Source organism: Rousettus aegyptiacus, unplaced genomic scaffold, assembly GCF_014176215.1.
Source record: "Rousettus aegyptiacus isolate mRouAeg1 unplaced genomic scaffold, mRouAeg1.p scaffold_m13_p_18, whole genome shotgun sequence".
NCBI lineage: Eukaryota > Metazoa > Chordata > Mammalia > Chiroptera > Pteropodidae > Rousettus > Rousettus aegyptiacus.
Window position 1 is genome coordinate 18,745,280 of NW_023416293.1, and position 19,088 is coordinate 18,764,367.

A 19,088-nucleotide genomic window follows, 5' to 3' on the forward strand; every position below is an offset into this window, starting at 1 on the left:
TTCGGAGATGAAGAAACAGCAACCGCCAGGTCAGCAGCGCCAGCGGCAGGGCCGGGATCCGCGGCAGGGCCGGGATCCGCCGCGGGGCCGGGATCTGCGGCAGGCGGGCTCGCTCCGCGCTCCTTAAACTCGCTCCTATTACATCTTTAACTATTCTTCGTTATTAAAAAGGATAAAGTTAAGTCAAGCTGAAATTATAAAATTGTAGTTTTTTTTATTTTCCATTAACGTAGACTAACAAGCATAAATAAGCTACATTTCTACAACTCAATTTGAAAACAATTCTTTGTACCTTATATTTGGATTTTGCTTTATACTCGCTCACATCAGGTCCATGGCTGAGTAACCAGCCGGCCTCCTTGTGAGGCTTTTAGCATTTTCGAATGCTGATGAGTGGCCAGGCCCCCGCCTTTCAGCACCGAGGTCCCACCCCCTCCAGCGCGGGGCTGGGAAGCGGTTGCCCCTGGTTCCATTCTGAGAACAGTGTCTTGAGGAGCTGAAGCGGCATCGGCCCATCTGGGAGCCGGGCAGGGGACAACGCATGGGCACTTGTGCCTTTACCAGTCGGCGAGTGGCTGGCAGTGGCTAGTTCTCAGGTACTACGAGGACACGGCCACGTTCTGAAATTGTGCAAACGTAGGTCTGATGACAGATCATTTGGGTAAACGCGAGGGATGCCTCTTAGGAGCCAGCGGTAGTTCGTTCAGGCCGGCTGTCAGCGCAGTCTCCTGACAGCACTGCGGGGGGGTCTGGCATGCGCAGCCCCTACTCTGCCGGACTCTCAGTGTTTAAGATTCCAAACGTGGCGACTGCATGCTGCTGGAGATTTAGACCCAAGGATGCCCCTTGCTTCCGTTTTTTTTTTTTTTTTTTAAATAAAAAACAAGGTGCCTTCTCGTGGTGCTGCTGTGACCATGAAAAATGAAAAGGGAAAGCGAAGCTGTGTGCCGTCGGCGTGAGGACGCGTGCCGGGCTCTGGCCTGGGTGGCAGCTCACACGGCGCGGCCCACGCACCGGCCACGAACTCGGTCCATCAGCAGTCCCACCGGGCAGGGCGGGGCTCCTCCCGGCAGCTCGGGGACCGGGGCTCTGTGCGGCGTGGCGGTGCCCACAGGCTGTCCACCCTCTGCACCTGCGCCAGGTCGTGTTACAGTCCCTGGGTGTTGGTGTTTTGCTTTCTCAGTTTAAATCCAGCAGGGTGCATGCGTGTCCTTCGGGGAGTGCGGAAGCAGGCCCCCCTTCTTCTCGTTGGCCTCTGCTGGGGTGGGGACCCCACTGAGGTGAGGCCCACGTGAGGCTGGGAAATGCTCGGTAGTGTGAATACCGTTTGGGAGCCAGTTTTTAGCTTGCCACCGTGGCCTTTTCTGGTTATGTTCCTTAATGATGATTTGGTTTTATACTCCGTGTTGGGTGATGGGAACGTTAGAGATACTTAGAGAATTTAGATAGAATCACTGGCATCTGCAGCTGGTCGGCCCTCTAGCCTTAATTTCAAACGGTGCTGTTGAACTTCCCGCTTTTTAGTGTTGGGAAGTCCCGCGGGAGCACGTGGAGCCGGACGGGGCTGTGGTTTTTTAAGTGATGTGATTGGCAGCCGCCCTCCCTTCCTTCCTTCTTTGTGGTTCTCCTTTGGGGGTAGCTCATCTACCAACCTAATCGTCATGGTCGTCCACAGCGGTCCTCCGATGCCAGCTTGACAGTGTCCCGAGTAGCCTCACGGGTCCCACATGACCGGCGTCCTTTCTTGTTTGAGCAGAAGCTCACAGTTAACCGTGAAGATCAGCGGGCAGTTAGGTAGGCGGGCGCACCGTGCACGTGCCAGGCACTGAGCTAGAGCCAGGGACACGACCCCTGCCTCGGAGGGCTTGTCTTCTAGGCGGGGACGTTGGCCCACAGCCAGACACCAAGCCCGTGGTCAGTGCAGTGATGGAGAGATGAACAGAGTGTCCTTGAAGCACTGATGAGAGGTGCCCAACCGGTGCGTTACGGGTTCCCAAGACCACCGTCAGTTTCAGTGATTTGCTGGAAGGAGTCACAGAATTCAAAGTGCTGTTGTACTCACGGCCCTGCTTTATTGCTGGACCAGGATAGAGGTTAAAATCAGTCAAGGAAAGATGCACAGAGCGGAACGGGGCAGAGCGGGCGTGTGCTCCCTGCGCAGTCCCGCGCACGGCGTCCGGCTCTGCCGCGGTGGCGTGTGACAGCACGCACGGGCAGTGCCAGCCAGGAAGGCTCACCGGAGCCGTGGTGTCCGGGCTTTCACTGGGATCATGCCCACGTGACCGACGTTGGTCACCCAGCCTTCACCTCTCCAGAGCTCAGACAGATACAGCATGAGCCAGGTCCCCCCAGTAACTTCGTGCCAGCATAAACCGGTCGTTCCGTTGGCATAAACTGCCTGGTGTGGCCCAAGGGCCACCTCCCAGGCCTGATAAGTTAACCCTTTATGGTGCAGGGAGGAGTTAGCAACGTCGGGGAAGGGGGAGATGGCGCTAACACCAGAAAGCCGCTCGACGGCGGTGCATCCAGAACTGACCATATTGCACGCTCTATCCTTTTTTCCTGCTCTGTGCCTATGGAACTTGGCTCTTGCGTTTCCAGTGTTCTCAACTATTAGATGAGAATCTAAAGGACGAGTACTTTGAGGAGATCATGGAAGAGTACGAAGACATTAGACAGGACCATTACGAGTCTCTCAAGGTAAGTGACCAAAGCAGGTCAGACCTTGTTTGGGTAATGAAACGATGTGGTTGTTAATGTGACTTCACTGTTCTGAGGGAGTAAAGGTTTAGGGTCCTTCTAGAGAAGTCCTATTTTCTGGTTAAGATCAGAGTTCTTCAGTGTCTGAGTTCCCAGTAATGGTTGGTTATATTAAAATTAATTTTATTTATTCTTCCCAATGTTTATTGGGTCACCCGCGTTGGGCATTTACTGTGCTGGTCACCAAGTCGCGGGCGTGAATAACACACGAGCTCGTACCCCGCGGGAAGATGGGAACCGTGACAGTGTGTGGGGGGCCCACGGGCCCTGCCCTTGAGGAGACAGTGGGAAAACACAAGGACGTCAGGACGCTGTGAACCCCCACTCTCCCCCACCTCCGACTGCCCAGCGCTGACCGCAGCGCGGCCTCCCTCCGCGCCCCCGAGATGGGCTTCAGGGGCCTGGGGAGACGTAATCACTCCTTACACGCTGTCGGGGTGTCCTTCCTGGTTATCTGCCTGCCGGGCTTTGTGTGGGAGATGCATTTTGGGGGTGGCCAGGCAGGTGGAATGAGGTAGCAAGCATCACGAGGAAAGCAGGTGTTTCAGGGTGTCGGCCGGCCCTGGACAGCCGGCTCTACCTTTGGGTCCTCAGGGCAATGGACGGCAGGGCAGTGCGCCCGGCTTCGGCTCTTCCCAGAGCGCAGGCCTCACAGCGCAGGCTGTAGGTTAGTCTCGTAGTTACGTATCAGCGTTTAGTGAATACGCGCTGAATCTTCACTGTCTGAATGTTCTGGTGCTGATGTGAGGCCATATTGGGTGGAAACGGGAGAGCTTTTTAGAGTACAAATTTTCGTTAATAAAAGAAGTTATTTTCTTGCAACATGTATATGCTAGCGTTCTCGAATGTACTTTCATAATAGCAGCTGAAGACCTGAGAGTGCCTGACTGAATAACTTCTTTTTTTCATAGGAGAGAAGATACTTAACCTTAAGTCAAGCCAGAAAGAATGGTTTCCAGATCGACTGGCTGTCCGAGCCGCCCCCAGGTCCGTTTGCCGTCGGGCAGGGAAAGGCTGCCCGTGGGGACTGTGGGCTGCAGGGCCAGGTCCGTTTGCTGTCACGCCCGAGAAAGGCTGCCCGTGGGGACTGTGGGCTGCAGGGCGTTCGCACTCCCTGGGCAGCTGGAGACTGGACTGTGTCTAATGGTGATGATGAGTGACCATGCTGACTGAAAGGAAAAGTAAACAGGTGCCATTCAAGGAGCGCCAGACACTGTCCTGAGGTTGACCCGGAGCAGCTCTGAGTCCTTGACACAACGCGTGACAAATGCGCTAGTGTCCCCGCTTTACCCGAAGGTGCTGAGTTTGGGGCGATATCTTGCAGGGCTGCAGGATTCTGTCTCCGACTTAAACCCACACGCTTTCCTCTGTGCTGCGCTTTGGTTCGCAGCGAGCCCTGCCTGGGTGGCCCTGTCACGGAGTTGGCCTGAGGCCCAGGCAGGCCCAGTGCAGACGCGGCGTGTCTCAGACTGAAAATGGCTTTGCGTTGAACAGGCCTTTCAGGCATCTCAGCAAAGCAGACCTCCTGTTTCTTGTTCACTCTCGTTCTCTCTCGACGCTTCTCTCTCAATTTCTTTTATTTGGTTTCCTTTCCTCCCTTTTGTATTTCTAGCCACCTTCCTTACCTTGAGTAGGTGTTCACAAGGGAATAAAACGTGTTAGGTGTTTTGACAGGCTCAGAGAAGCATGAGATGTGAATGCAAAACTGAGACAGGTGAACGGGGTTATGTTAATTAAATCCACATTTCCAAGGTAACGTCTCAAATCAGCGTTCGTTGCTCGTGCACTGTGTGTTCCGCACACGCCCAGCAGAGCTGGGAGGATTAAGTCGGCGGTGCTGGGCCAAGTGCGGTTCAGGCAGAGGGTGCGGATGGGGTCGGAGGCCTGTTTCTGGCCCCCGCTCGGCTCCTGGCTCTGTGTCATGGAGGGACCTTGAGTGTCTTAACTGCCACGTCTGACACTCTCTGATGTGTGAAAAGGGGGTTTCTTGATGGGAGTGTTGTGAGGCCGGAACAGATAAGATGTGTAGCCTTTGAAAACCATAAATCACCAAATGATCCGAACTATTATTTCCTCTTTACCTTTCACCGTGAAACTGGAAAACTGTCGGAAGGGGCCTTTTAACCAAGTCAGATATCCACAATGCACCTGGTGGAAATAGCCCTCTGGAGGCCCACGGCTGCAGGCAGCGGTGGATACTTTTCCAGGGGCCTTTTTACCGGCAGGGCGGGGCCTCTGCCAAGTTCCGGACCCACTGGCTGAGGGGCATCGGGGCCCTGAGCTGCAGCCCGCAGATGGGTTTTAGAGCAGCGCCTTTTCGGCACCAGGGGCTGGCGCTCCTGTAAGCACCCAACGCCCGATGAGCTGAGGCGGAGCTGAGGCGGTAGTTGCTGGGGCGTGGCTGCAAACCCAGATGAAGCTTCGCTCCTGATGTGCGGCCCAGTTCCTAACAGGCCATGGATCAGCACTGGTCCGTGGCCCGGGAGTTGTGCTGTTTTAGAGGACAGCCCTTAGGGTCATTGCCGGCAGTCAGTAAACTGGAGGTCCCCTGCACGTGCCCCTCTCCCCGTCCCCGCCCGCCCCTGCCTGATGCCCTTGGCCGTGCGTCTCCTTATCTTCGGACAAAGTGCATGGGTAGCGGTAGGTCACACACGGTATCGCTTCAGGTCTTTAAACGTCACCTCCGCGTCTCCCCACAGTGGTCCCTATCCTAGTGTTGCCCTCTTTCGGACATGAAGACTCACCCGAGCCTGCCCTTTGTCCTGGGCAGGGCGGGCGGAGGAGTCCAGGACGAAGCTGCCGGGGGCGCGCAGTCAGTCGTGCAGTCAGTCGGCTGCAGGCAGAATAGTTTAATTGAAGACGTGCTGCAGAATGCCGCCTCCTCAATAATTTACGGTTCCCCTCTTTGTGAGACGCCTCCGGTGACAGGAGTGGGCAGCGCGTGGGCCGTAGCCGCGGGAAGGGCCTGCCGGCCGGCCCGCCTCCGTGTCCACAGCGGCGCTTCTCCCTGCAGTGAAGCCCACGTTCCTGGGGACACGGGTCTTCGAGGACTACGACCTGCAGAGGCTGGTGCACTACATCGACTGGAAGCCTTTCTTTGACGTGTGGCAGCTCCGGGGCAAGTACCCGAATCGAGGCTTCCCCAAGATCTTTAACGACAAAACTGTGGGTGAGTGCAGCGAGCCCGTCCTTCCCGCCCCCTTGTTGGAGGCCCGGAGCTGGGCCCTGCGGCGGGAGCGGAGCGGGGGCAGCGCATCTGGCGTCAGCAGGAATCGGTTCGGTTGTCATGTGACGTAGGATGTTGTTTACCGGCTCAGCTCTTTAATGGTCTTTATGTGTCAACTGAATTGGACAGTTTATCCATTTTGATAATGATCATTGAGGTCAGTTGCAGGCCGGCCTCTGTGCTAGGCACTGCAGCTGCGTGAAGGAGGACCCAGGCTTCTGTGGACACAAGATGAGATGGGCCTCAGCCTGGGAGGTCAGGGGCGGCTTCCTGGAGGAGGCGCTGTTTGAACTGCCTTTTGAAGATTAAGCGGGCATTACCGAGGCTGGGACTGAAGATGAGGTGACGTTAAGGGACATTCCGGGCAGAGGGGTTGGAGTGTGAGGAGGCAGACTCCCCTGCCGATTTGGAGAGCTGCAAGGAGTCCATTGTGCCTGGTGCGTTGGAGGGGGTGGGGCACTCGGGGCGCTGACCTGGAGAAGTGGGCGAGTCCATAAACGGCTCACCCCACTTCTCGCTTCCAGCCCCCAGAACTGCCCCTAGGGGCGTTGGGTCACACGCTAAGGGGTTTAGGTAATAGTCGGATCACAGCAGGACAGAGGGACCTGGCAGAATCGTGGGACCAGGGCTGAGGAGAGCCTTAGAAGCTGTCCCCGACCCGCTCCCCGGAGGGCCCCTGGCGTGTGGTGCGCACTGCCGCCCAGCAGCTCAGGCCGGCCGGGGCCACGGCAGGCAGAGTGGAAATTCTCCTGCCGCCTGCTCCTGAATGACCCCAGACAAGCAGCACAGTGGCCAAAGGACAGCCGGACAGCCTGTGCCCTTGACAAAGGACTGAAGACCCTGCCGGCCCTCACCTGGGCAGGGCAGCTCAGTGTCTCATGGTCAGAAACTGAGAGGAGGGCGACCTGTGCAGGTGAGCGCCGGTGGGAGCCCCTGAGCGAGGCCACCTAGGCGCAGTGCTGAAGCCACTTAGAGCGGGCTTGGGGCCACCTGACTCCTCAACCCGGTCCACGTCCCCAGGGGCCCTGTGAGGTCAGTGCAATTGCATGTGCACGAGGAGCATCGGTGACACAAGGCTTTGGCCTGCTTTGTGTCATCCGCCTGACAGACGCCTCTGGCTCTGCTTTGTGTTAAAGGGAAAAGTTGGAGTGGCTGGAGCTGGGGAGACAGGCTGGGGGCCGTGTGGGCGGGATCCGCCGCCCCTGCCGGCGACAAGCCCCGACACGGTATCTGAGCGGGAAGGAGGGGTGGAGGGAAAATGGGTGAGGGGGTAGTGGTTTTAAAAGAAGCATTCTTTGCTGGTTATTGAGATCTTTGTGTGAATTCTTAACTGTGTTTTCCGAATAGGTGAGGAGGCCAAAAAAGTCTATGATGATGCCCAGAATATGCTGAAAGTGCTGATTAGTGAAAGGAAGCTGCAGGCCAGGGGCGTGGTGGGGTTCTGGCCCGCGCAGAGTGTCGAGGACGACATCCACCTGTACGCAGAGGACGCCGAGCCGCGGGCCGCGCAGCCCATAGCCACCTTCCACGGGCTGAGGCAGCAGGTAGGCCAGCCAGGTGCACCGCGAACAGGCTGCTGCTACTCTTTTTGGTTTAAGCACTAAAGTAAAAAGGAAATGAGTCTGAGCACTGTACAAATGATGCTCTGTCCCACCTCACCTCAGTGACGGATCACAGGCCCAAGCCCAGGGCCTTTGTGAGGAGGTGGAGCGGAGCTAGCAGCGTGGGGACAGGGGCGGGGCCTCCCGGCACGGCGGGACCGCCCCGTTCGCGGTGTGTTAGACGATGCCTGAGCAGCACGGCTGGGCCTCGGTCACGTGCGGTGAGCAGTCACTGGCTTGCAGACGCACGTGCTGTTAAACAGGCCGGTGGCCCCTTTCTCAGGGGGAGGCGGGGGTCAGACCCTCGCCGAATGCGTGCTGGGCGCCAGCGCCGACGGTTGTCAGTGGGCCGTCGCGTCTGACCCGCACGCGGCCACGCGGCCACTCTGCAGAGGGGAGGGGGCGGGCCGACGTGGACTGCGCCGAGTCCACAGCTCGGCGGGGAGGCCTCGACGCCGTCCTGTCACAGTGCCAGCTCCATTGGTGCCACGAGCCCGGGCTCCTCTCGGTTACGCTCCCACCTCGCAAATGCAGACATGACATGCGGGTCCCTCCAGCCGCTGTGAAAGAATCGTGTCCCAATCAAGGAGTGGAGCCCGAACTGAGCAGTTAATAGCAAAGGGTTGCCGGACAGTGTTCTCGTCAAGCTCAGTGGCCATTTCAGTCGCTCAGAAGTGACAGTGCTGCTTTTACTCGTAACCACGATGTAATTCACAGTGACGTATCTTTACCATAACAACATCTGAAGAGATTCCTAAGTTTGGGACCCTGAGCAGCACCACAGCAGGGCGAGTGAGGCAGCCACGTGGCTACTGTCTGCACCCAGGCTCAGACACCCCGAGTATGAGGCGGGCGGTCCCATGTCAAGTTCCAGCCTTCCTCTCTGCGGAACTGGGGACTCCTTTTGCAGGTGTAGCTACGGCCCAGACCTCTCCTGGCCCGGTTGTTCATCCTCTGATCTCTGTCCAGCCCTGTGCACGTCCAGGCGTCTGAGGCGGACCGTGTGGGCACATTTAAGAAACCACTGCTCAGAGGGCATGTATCACGTGTTCACGTGGGAGTCTCCGAGGAGCTGCTGTCTTCCCATGCACGCTGGAGGATCCTGGCTGCAGCGACCTCCTGCTCTGAGTCTGTTCTCAGTGGCTCTGGTGGCTGTCCGTCCTAAAGTGCAGTGAGGCTCTGTGACCTGTCTCCTCTTGTGCCCGGAAGCTGAGTGTCTCTCTCTGGCTTCGTTAGCACAGAGCAGCCGATGGGCAGAGTGCAGCATGAAGCAGTTCCTCCCCGCAGAGCCGTCCGTGAGCTCGGCGACATTTCCGTGTGCCACTGTCACACACCTCGCCTGCCCCATTTTCCACCCAGCGTCCGTTGGTGCTTGTTCGCAGAGCTGGCAAGCAGATGGCTCCCAGGCTTCTGGGTGGCCACTCACGGATGCACCGACCAGCCCTAAGTGGTGCTGCGTGCTGGCCTGGGGCGTTGGTTGTGGCCGGAGCCTGTCCTGCCGCTCTGACCTCGAGCCAGCGGATCAGGGTCTCCCTGCCTCAGATTTCTTGTCTGCGAAGTGGAGTTGATGGTGTCTTCTCCTTCACAAGTTTGTTGAGAGGATTAAATTAGTTAATTCATAGAAAGCACCAGAATAGTGCCTGACACATAGTAAGTATTCAGTAAATATTGGTCGTTAGCTATATTTACATTCTCCCCAAAGGTTTATTGATCGTGAGATATGTATAAAGTCCTCTTTGCCAGCTTAGTGGCAGGGAAGAATCCATCATCAGCTGGAGATGGAGAGGCGCCCACCTGGTGGAGGGAGTCCACCTTGAATCCAGCGACGAAGCAGATCCTGCCGCGCACCTGCGCTGGCCTCAGGCCGGCCCAGGGCTCTGCGCAGCTGTCCCCGGAGCCGCCAGCGCCCGTTGGGCGGCCCACGGCCCCTGCGCTGCTGACCTGGCAGCTCGTTGAGTTGCTCTGCTGATGACCAGTAGAGGCTGAGACATTTCACGGGCCCCTCCTGAGAATAATTGCATGGCCTACTGTTGATCTTGAATTGAAAACACTTTTTTGGGGGAATTACTTTTTTATGAATGTCCGGGGTTCCACTCCCTAGCGCAGTGCCAGTGGCCTTCAGTAAATGTTCGGTCGGTGTATGAGTGAGCCAGTTGACTGGTTTCTTCACTGTGCATGTCATGTCACATCAGCTATTTTTTTAAATCTCATTTCATTTATTCTACAAATATTTTCGGAGTCTGCGCACTGTTCCGCTGCTGAGGACGGAATGGTGCACAGACAGACGTCCCTGTTCGAAGCTTGTTTTTATCTGGGGAGACGAGGCTGCCGTGCGTGGTGTGTGGTGCACGTTGGTGCTCATGGCCCCTCCGCCCCCCCTGGATCTGCAGGCGGAGAAGGACCCGGCCAGCACAGACCCGTACCTCTGCCTCGCTGATTTCGTCGCCCCGCTGCACACAGGCGTCCGCGACCACCTGGGCCTGTTCGCCGTCGCGTGCTTCGGGGTGGAGGAGCTGAGCCAGGCCTACGAGGAGCAGTGCGACGACTACAGCAGCATCATGGTCAAGGCGCTCGGGGACCGGCTGGCAGAGGTGGGGCGGCGGGCCCTGCGGCGGAGCCCAGGGGCGGGAACCACGGTGCCAGGAGCTGGGCCGCCCGGGGGAGCAGCCGGGGCTGGTCATGGGTCCTCGGACTGTCCTCTCATGTGCCTTCAGGGCAAAAGACCGCTGGGCGGTCGTGGGCAGTCACAGCTGGAACCGTGACTCCACGGTCACTCTTGTCTCCCCTTGCCTGTCCTGCTGTGACGTTTTCCTGCGCCTGGAAAACGAAAAACAGACTTCTGCTTTGGAATCCTCACTGTAACGTCGGCACCCTCTGTAGATTCTGTACCTTCCTCTGCGTGGAATGGGGCGACCCCAGCTGTTGGGGGGAGGGTCCCTCTCCTTTTCTGAGGCTACCAGTGGGGCATTGAGCAACTGTGGCCCTGCCGGGTTCTCCTTCTGGCCGCACTAAGCTGTAGACTGGCCGTCAAGGGACCGTTTATGTTAAAAATGACTATGACGCTTCCCAGCCCAGCTTGAGGTCAAAATCTATCAGCAGAGCAGCTAGTCAGGCTGCAAACGAGTCAGGGACCCGGCCGGTCCCATCTGGCCAGATATCCCCAGCTGGGGCCAATGATAGTTGGGGGGGGGGGGTGTCCGGGCGGGGGCGTGGTCCCGGCTGAGATGGGAGGGGGGTGGACGAATCAGTGGTCCAGGCGGGATGACAGTCCAGGCGGGGGCGGTGCCTGGGTGGGGAGCCAGGGGGCGGCTGGGGTGGTGGTCCGGGGGCAGCCTTGGCCGCGGCGGGCGCTGCCCCGCGCCCTGCCGAGGCCTGGCCTCCGCTGAGCCGCGTCCCGCCCCCAGGCCTTTGCGGAGGAGCTGCACGCGCGCGTGCGCAGGGAGCTGTGGGCCTACTGCGGCGGCGAGGAGCTGGACTTCGCGGACCTGCGCAGCCTGCGCTACGGCGGCATCCGCCCGGCCCCCGGCTACCCCAGCCAGCCCGACCACACGGAGAAGCTGACCATGTGGGCGCTCGCCGACATCGAGCGGTGCACAGGTGCGTGCGGGCCGGCGCGTGCCGCCCTCCCCATTCTGTTCGGCAGACACCGTTCATCTAAGGCTGGGTCTAGTGTCAAAGGCGTGTGACGAAATCGTCGCGTACTCTGTCCTTCCTCACCCCGGGCCACTGGTTCTAGTGTTTTCCCTTATCATTGAACAGTCCTGCATCACCAGTTTTAGGTTTACGCACTTTGACTATTCTCTTCTGGCCCGGACGGGAACTCGGCGTCCGGTACTGCCCCGCTGCCTTCCTGTTTCGGGCATGTCACCGTTTTACCTGTCCCTGGGCGACCTTTGCGACCTCTGGCAGCAGCCTTCACGGCCTTTCCCAGGTGCTTCCTGGCAGTGTCTCTGGACGGTGGCCTTGCAGAAGCCTGGCCTTTCCCTTCAGCACCCCCAGCCCCCCCTTTTACAGTGCCGCCAAGGCGCGTTTCCATGTTCATGGCCTTAATCGCGAGCGTGTGGGCCGCACTGACGAAGCCGGGGGACCTAGATGGCAGCGAGGAGCTGTGAGGCTGTGTTGACGGCATTAGCCAGGAGGGCTCGGGTATCCGGGGTCACGGTTGGGGACGGGAGCCCCGTTTCTGCCGCAGGCGGGTGAGCTTTGGCAAAGGCCTGATCTCTGTGCCGGTTTCCCTGTCCACAGACGAGAGGTCTGGCCCAGGAGCCCCGAAGCTCCCTTTCTTGGGAGTTCTACACTCCCAAGAAAAGTGTCTTTTCTGAGTACCGCTGCCGGCCCCTCTTACTGGGACCTGACTGTCGGCCACCCTGGCGTCAGTGGCCCCACAGGAGCCCGTGAAGGCTCAGCGAGTTCTCTCATCTCCAGGGCTGGGGCCTCTGGACCTGACCATGGGGGTCAGCGGGTCCGAGTAGAGTCTTTTCCAGGCCTCTCCTCTGGTGTAGAGGAGATCTGTGTGTCCTGAATTTGTCGTTTGCTGTGGCAGGAATTCGCTAGACTGGTCTGGTCACATCTTCCATTCTGTGTCCTGAGTCCCCCTGGAAGGCACGAGTTCACGTTCACTCACTCGTCTGACAGCATTTATCGGGCGCCGTCTAAGTGCCAGGCCTGTGCCGGCCACTGCGTAAATGAGCGTTTCCCCCTGGTCTCCAGGCATCAGGCTCACGGAGTCCCTGGCAATGGCCCCTGCGTCCGCCGTTTCCGGCCTTTACTTCTCTAACTTGAAGTCCAAATATTTTGCCGTGGGGAAGATCTGCAAGGATCAGGTAAGTTGGCCGTTTCGTTGTCCGTGACTTCCCGAGATGCCTGTCTCGTTTTAAGTGGAACCGTGGAACCTATTTTGTTCCGCATGTGAATGAGAATAGAACGAGAGGGAAAGGATGAGATTTATCTCAGGTAAGGTGTCCATTTGATTTTAACCCATCGCCCCAGTTCTAGCTCTCCCATTCGTACACAGATCTCACGCATGCACACGGCACACAGGTGTGCACACACATGCGTGCACACGCGCACACACACGCATGCACACACACGCATGCACACACACCCCGCCCCCAGCCAGCTTCTGAGTGTCGGGTAGTTCCTACATGTCACCTTCCTGCCTGGAGAATAGGCAGCTTAACTGTGGTTTGCTGTTAAGACAAGAAATGGAAGACACTTAATGTTTCTGGGCAAATCCTGTGGAAACTTCAGTTCAAAAATTCTTATCACTTTGGTCTGAAAAGCTGCTTTCGATCCTTTGCAGATTGAGGATTATGCTCAGAGGAAGAACATGTCTGTGGCCGAGGTGGAGAAGTGGCTTGGACCCATTTTGGGATATGACACAGACTAACTTTTCGCTTTCTGCGTTTTCTGTACTTGATCTACAAGGAAACACAGTCCGGAGTGCCTTAAAAGTCACAGCAGCGACAGCGCCACGCAGCCCCGTCTGCCTCTGGGCGATGCTCGCGTTGCCTCTACTGCAAGAGGCTGGCAGGACCTCGTGGAGGAGCAGGGGCTTCGTCCTCCACGAGGCCCTCCATAGTGGCCCTGTCCCTGTTCCCTGGAGCCCTGGGACAAGCTGGAGGTAGTGAGCCATCTTGCTTTTTCATTTTTGCCTGCGATCTAGGAGGCCACTTGTTCTTTTTCTCTCTCTTAGAAAAAAGCCTGACACTCGGTTGAACAGAGCACGTGGCCGCGTGGCAAAACGCGGCTGTGAGAAGTGGGGCATGGTAATCCCGCGGTTGCAGCAGTAGACTGCCCGGGAGGGGAAGCTGAACTCTGCCCTCTTTCTGAAGACCTCGTGTCCTGAAGCCTCGTTTACATGGCTGCAGAGGCCGCCTCTCGCTGCCAGCTGGTCAGGCACTCAGGCCGTTGCCCCGATGCGGCCAAACCCGGCAGGTTCTTCGAGCATTTTGCCTTCCTCATAATTTTGCACTTCCCAGCACTGAAAGGGTAAATGGAGGCGGCGAGAGAGAGGGCGGCCGTCAAGGGCAGCTCGCACCTGCGGTGGGTTTCCAGACCTGAGCGGGCTCTCGGCGGAGGCGTGGTGGCCTCTGCAGAGTGGGCAGCGAGCAGCGCCGTCCCGCTCAGCACTCGCTTTTCCGCGCTGCCCGAGCCCGGACTCGGTGTGCGGCGAGCACGCCGGCTCGTTCTCCGCCATTCCAGGGGAACGGCTAAGGGCGTGGGCTTTGGAGGCGATGCGCCTGGCTTCAGATTTCAGCTTTGCCACCTCCTCGCTGTACAACTAAGGCGGATCGCTTAACCACGACCCCTCCGTTTTCTCCTCTGTAAGATGGGGGCAGCGAAGCTGGTTACCGTCTCACGGGCGTGGGTGCGGGGTCGCTGAGACGGTGCACGTGAGGCACGTTACACGGCCTGGCACGCGGGACGCGCTTAGTGAACTGTAGCTCTGCACAGCTCTGTGGGTCGTCCCGTGGGCGCGGCACACAGGAGATGCTCGGGGCGGCGGTGGGAAGACTCGGGAAAGCCCGTGGCGGTGGCTGCCACAAACACAGTGGGGACCCCGCCGCCTGAGAGGCCCGTTTAGCACCAGCTGGGACACAGAGGCTGCCTCCTGTGTCCCATGCACCTCTCGTGGTACAAGCCGGCCTTGCTCCGCAGCAGGAACACCAGGCGTACGTTTGGGCGCTCTGGAGGCCACGAGGGAGAGCGTGTGGGCGGTGGCGGTGCCGCGTGCCTGTGGTGCCATCGCGCCTGTGGAGCGACTCGCCCCTGCAGGCGTGGCGTGCCCTTGACCCCTGACGCGCCCGTGTAGGCGTGGCGTGCCCCTGAACCCTGCGCTCTCCTCAGGAATGTAGAATTTGTGCTGGATTGAGAGCGAGGCTCATTTTCCCGAGACCCTTATTTTCTGCTCCATAGCAGGTCTGTTTTTCGAGGCTTTGGTACATTTTCCTGGGAGGAAGAATAACCTTCAAATATAGTCATGCACTGCTTAGTGACTCTCTGTCAACGACTGACCCCGTGAGATCATAATGGGGCTGAAAATTCCTGTCGCCTGGTGGTGCGGTAGCCACTATGATGTAGCTTTGGCTTAGTTGAATTATTTCAATAAATTCAAAATATTAAGTAAAAAACATTTTGTAACCTGATGTGATTAACTTTTTTAATTCTGTTGAAATGAACACAGCAGGACATTTGGAGAATTTCAATGAAAAACATGTTAGTCTTAAAAGTGCTTGGTTATTTTCTAAATAATGCAACTCTTTTCAGAAAAGGTAACAATTAGCTCTGAGGCGTATTTCAGTGGCTTGTCTTACGTAAAGCCTTCTGTCCACTCACCTGGTTTCTTCTTACGTTGCTGTGGGCAGATGCAGACCACCATCTTAAACGTGGAGGAGGCCGAGGGGCGGCGGTCCAGGCGAGAGCTGGCCCTCAGCTGAGGCTGGCTGGCTCCCGCGACGCCGGACGCTCTCAGCCTCCACTGGGCCTTCAGTCACTAAAGTTAGTGATCAACCCTCAGTGAGTGGACATCCCCCCTCAAAAAAACCAAACTGGCAAGTTAGACGATGGAAGGAGGTGAGCACATCTGTAGATAAACTGTTGAGTCCCCTTCAGCTTGGCATAGGGACGTTTGGCTACAGTTTTCTTCCATAAGTAGAGAAATGGTCAATAAACTGAAAATAACTTAAAAACCTAATCATGCTTCACGCTTCAGCAGATCAGCAGAGACCAGAGAAAGACTATGAAACTTCTCCATTTGCTACAATTGACCATGGTTGGGAAAACGGACAAAAACAGTGACCTGGAGCCAGAGGCGTGGCGCCTGTTCTATTTGCGAAGGTGCTCAAGGGGGGGGGGGGGGCGGATCAAGTGCAAGGGTGAATGCCAGAGCCGAAAAGTTGGAAATTCGGCCAGGCGCAGAGAACGAACTTAAACATTCGTTGAATGGACGAAATCGTGTTAGAGGATGGAACAAGAAACCAGCTGGGAAGTGAGCTACGTCGGAGGGAGACATATTGTACGGTATCACTTACACGTGGAAGCTAAACAACTGAAGTTATAGAAAAGGTTGAATGATGGTTTCCAGGGCTGGGGCAGGAGGGCGGGGAGTTGAGAAGTCGTTTGAGGGCACAAACTGAAAACCAGTAGATAAATAAGTCCTGGAGATCTTAGCATGTACAGCACAGTGTACTATAAACTCGACGTTGCTAAGAGACTAAACCTTAACTATTCTCAAGACAAAAAAGAAAAGATAAATACTGACTGATAGAGATGTTAGCCATTGCTATGGAGTAATCTTTTTGCAGTGTAAATGTATCAAACCCACACTTTAAACTTATACAAAGTTGTATGTCAATATCTGTAAAAAAACACTACCTCCCACCCCCCAAAAAAATCCCAGCAGGGGCTGCCCGGAGCTGTTCGGGGCGAAGCCAGAGGTGCCGCACCCGCCCAGTGCCAGGAATCAGCTGAGCAGAAGCAAATCTGCCGTGTCTCCCGTAGCCCCAAAGCTGCAGTTCAGGGACCTGAGGTTCACGGCGACGAGTTGGGAGTAGGCCATGTGCCTGCCGCCCCTCCGCACCATCGAAGGCTCAGGAAAATCCAGGACACCTGCTTTGAGGGCCGACCACCCAGGTGTAAGCATGGTCCTCCTCTAACCAGAATACAGGTAAAGGTAAATCCTTCCTCCGTTACGTCAGATGACAGGATCTCCTGCCACTCTCGCCACGTGGCAGAAGGGCCGAGCCTGGCACGTTTAACTAGAGAGAGGGTCTGCGGTGGGCAGGGCTCGGCGGGGTGAACCCGCGGGGAGATGCTGGGCAGTGTGGTCACAGGACACGGGCGGCGGCGTGACGAGGGCGTCGGCACAGCCCCCAGGAGCTGGAGGGGCTGCTGCGCGGCAGCCTGAGTCACTCTGCCCGTGGCTTTTGGGGGAGGAAAATGCTACTTCTGGATGGTTCCCACCAGGTGCGCAGGGGCGTCTGACTTAAGGAAGCAGAGCGTTCGTTGGGTTTTATCACGTGAAGAGCGAGGGTTGGTTTTGGATGCCACCTTTGAATTTTTACTCAGTGCGTAGGGTTGGAGGGGCTGGGTGGTGGGGAGTGAGAATCTTACAATTATTTGTCTTCATATTCTTGGGGTGGGGCAGAGGAAGGCGTAGGAGAGCGTGACGGAGTCATGACTTCTCTAAAGCGGGGAGAGTGGGAAGCGCTTCGCCCAGACATTTTCCTGCCCGCGCTCGGGGAAGCCGCCTCGGCAGGGAGCACGACGCGGGTGCTCGTTCGGGGGGCCGGTGTGCTGCGCCCCTCGCTTCCGCGTTACGAATACAGACCGTTTTTATTATTCCTTTCAGCTGAAACTCTGCAAAACTCTTATTTCGTGGGTCTGGTTGGCACCTGGCCGTGAGGGCCCTGCTAAGATTCGGAGCGCGGGGAGGACCGTGGACATCTGTTCATTTGAACTTACCCTCCCATGAGCGCGGACAGCGCTCGTGGCCTTGGGAGAGGGAACAATGGCTGAGCGAAGCAGCCCCGCTTTTGCCTCGGTGGACGTCCCCACGCGGAGCGGCGCTTGCTGTGATGCGGCGTCTGTGTGTTCGCTCAAGGATGCTCATTCAGTCGTTCACTTACATGTTCCTGCAGACTCCGTGGGCCTCCCCGCGCCCAGGTAGGAGAGGCTGGGCAGGGGACGGCCGTGGAGTCGCGTTCCCGGGCCTCCTGCAGGGCAACGCTGTCTTAAACGCCTTGCTGTGGGTTTCAAGGCAGAGGAGACATCACCTGGTCCCCCCTGAACTGCTCTGAGGAACATGGCCCCCCACACTTTTGCCGGCCTGTCCCAAGACCTCGCTGCCACTTCGCCCCTCAGCGCCTGTGGGGACGTTGCAGGCGACTTTGGCTTTGTCTCTTCTTGCTGACCGGGTTGTAACGCGCGTTCTGCGAGCCGCTGCCAGTGCTGCTGGCGCCATGCCCAGCGACAGGACGCGTCCTGGATGGCCGGCCTGGACTGCGCGGGAGTCACCAGGCGGGACGGGCGTGTGTGTGCATGTGTGTGCGCGTGTGCATGCGTGTGCTCATGTGTGCCTGTAGGCATGTGCGTGTGCACAGGTGTGTGCACACCTGTGCACACGTGTGGGCATGTACGTGTGCATGTGTGCCCGCAGCACTGCATCCGGGGGACGCGACAGAGCAGCCGGCCAGTGCGGTGTGGCGCGGCTTCACGCACAGATCACGAGCCTCTGCCTCTGCAGAAGGCAGAGACACTTGCCCCGGACCGGCTGCTCCTGGAGGTTTAGTGCGCGACAGGCCGGCCTACCATCGCTCTGAGTCACGACTCCCTTCTTTGTCCTGTTTCCCTCTTCTAAAAATTTGCTTTTTGAGCCTTGGAATACCAAGGGGTTGGTATTTCACAGTAACAAATTTTAGAAAGCCCGCCTCACTTTAAAACATTTTTTCTTTCTGTCAAAGAGCGTTTGTGATGCGTAGACTTGGTGGAGGAACCCCGGCTTGGCCCCGAGCCTGTCTGCCCTCCAGGGCCGTCATTTTTGAGGGAATATATTGCTTTGTGACTGTTTTCCATCTTGGGAGAGATGTGTTATCTCCCAAAGTAGATCGTTAAGATACTTAAAAAGGCAACAACTACCTCTTCTCTTTCTTTGTGTGTTGTGGAACTTTAAGGAGTGTGGCAAGAGCACGTGACAGGTGCTCGTGGACGCGCAGCTCTGTGCGGGGCTTGGGTCGGACCAGTCTCCTCAGGCCTTCGTGAGCAGCACCGCCGGGAACGCGGTGTGGACATATCTGCTTGGTTCTCTGCTCTCATCTCTCGGGTATATGCCCCGGAGTGGAATTGCCGAATCATAGGAAAGTTCTATGTTTACTTTCTGGATGATGCTACGTTTAGTTAGTGGCATGGAGGAACTGCCATACGATTTTCCACAGTGGCTGCACCCGCCGCTCACGAAGGCTCGTTTCTCCACATCCTTACCAAGATTTTTTATTTTCTGTTTTTTTTAAATTTGTATTTTTATTTTTTATAATAGCTATCCTAATGGCTGTGAAGTGGTATTTCACTGTGGTTTACATATGTACCAAAGTCTCCAAAGATTTTTTTGAAGGCCTGTATATCAATCTATTCTAAATATGTACCATAATTTATATAACAATTCCTCTTTGTGCAACATGAGGCTATTTCTAAGTTTTCACCATTGTAGATTACAAAAAGCATAATTGGGCATAATTGAACACTAAGCCTTTTTCACATCTCTGAGAATGTTCTAAGAATGAATTACTCAAAGGAGCATTACAGTAAAAATGATGGTCGTGTTTTACCAAGTTGCTTTCGAAAGGGCGTTCTGCTCAGCACTCTGACAGGGCTGAGTAGCACATTCTTTAAAACCTACATTTTCAGGTGTGGCGTTTCTCCAAAATATAGATGGAATACCTGTGAACATGAAGAACCATAGAAGCAGAATCCGCTTGCTCTTTGGAAGCAAATGGCTCATTTTT

General features: G+C 56.7%; 1 protein-coding gene across 4 annotated transcripts in view; it reads left to right on the top strand.

The window, feature by feature from the left end:
• The window catches only part of MTR (5-methyltetrahydrofolate-homocysteine methyltransferase), an 86,878-nt gene extending 72,143 nt beyond the window's left edge, over positions 1 to 14,735 (top strand). For all 4 annotated transcript variants that reach the window (XM_016163416.2, XM_016163417.2, XM_016163418.2 and 1 more), the window contains 8 exons: positions 2,602 to 2,700; positions 3,672 to 3,747; positions 5,774 to 5,929; positions 7,334 to 7,530; positions 9,978 to 10,178; positions 10,992 to 11,184; positions 12,298 to 12,410; positions 12,890 to 14,735. In XM_016163416.2, coding sequence (XP_016018902.2) covers positions 2,602 to 2,700; positions 3,672 to 3,747; positions 5,774 to 5,929; positions 7,334 to 7,530; positions 9,978 to 10,178; positions 10,992 to 11,184; positions 12,298 to 12,410; positions 12,890 to 12,976 — 1,122 coding nt within the window. In that variant the 3' untranslated portion in view covers positions 12,977 to 14,735. The remainder of the gene's footprint in view (positions 1 to 2,601; positions 2,701 to 3,671; positions 3,748 to 5,773; positions 5,930 to 7,333; positions 7,531 to 9,977; positions 10,179 to 10,991; positions 11,185 to 12,297; positions 12,411 to 12,889) is intronic.
• Positions 14,736 to 19,088: the final 4,353 nt, after the last annotated feature.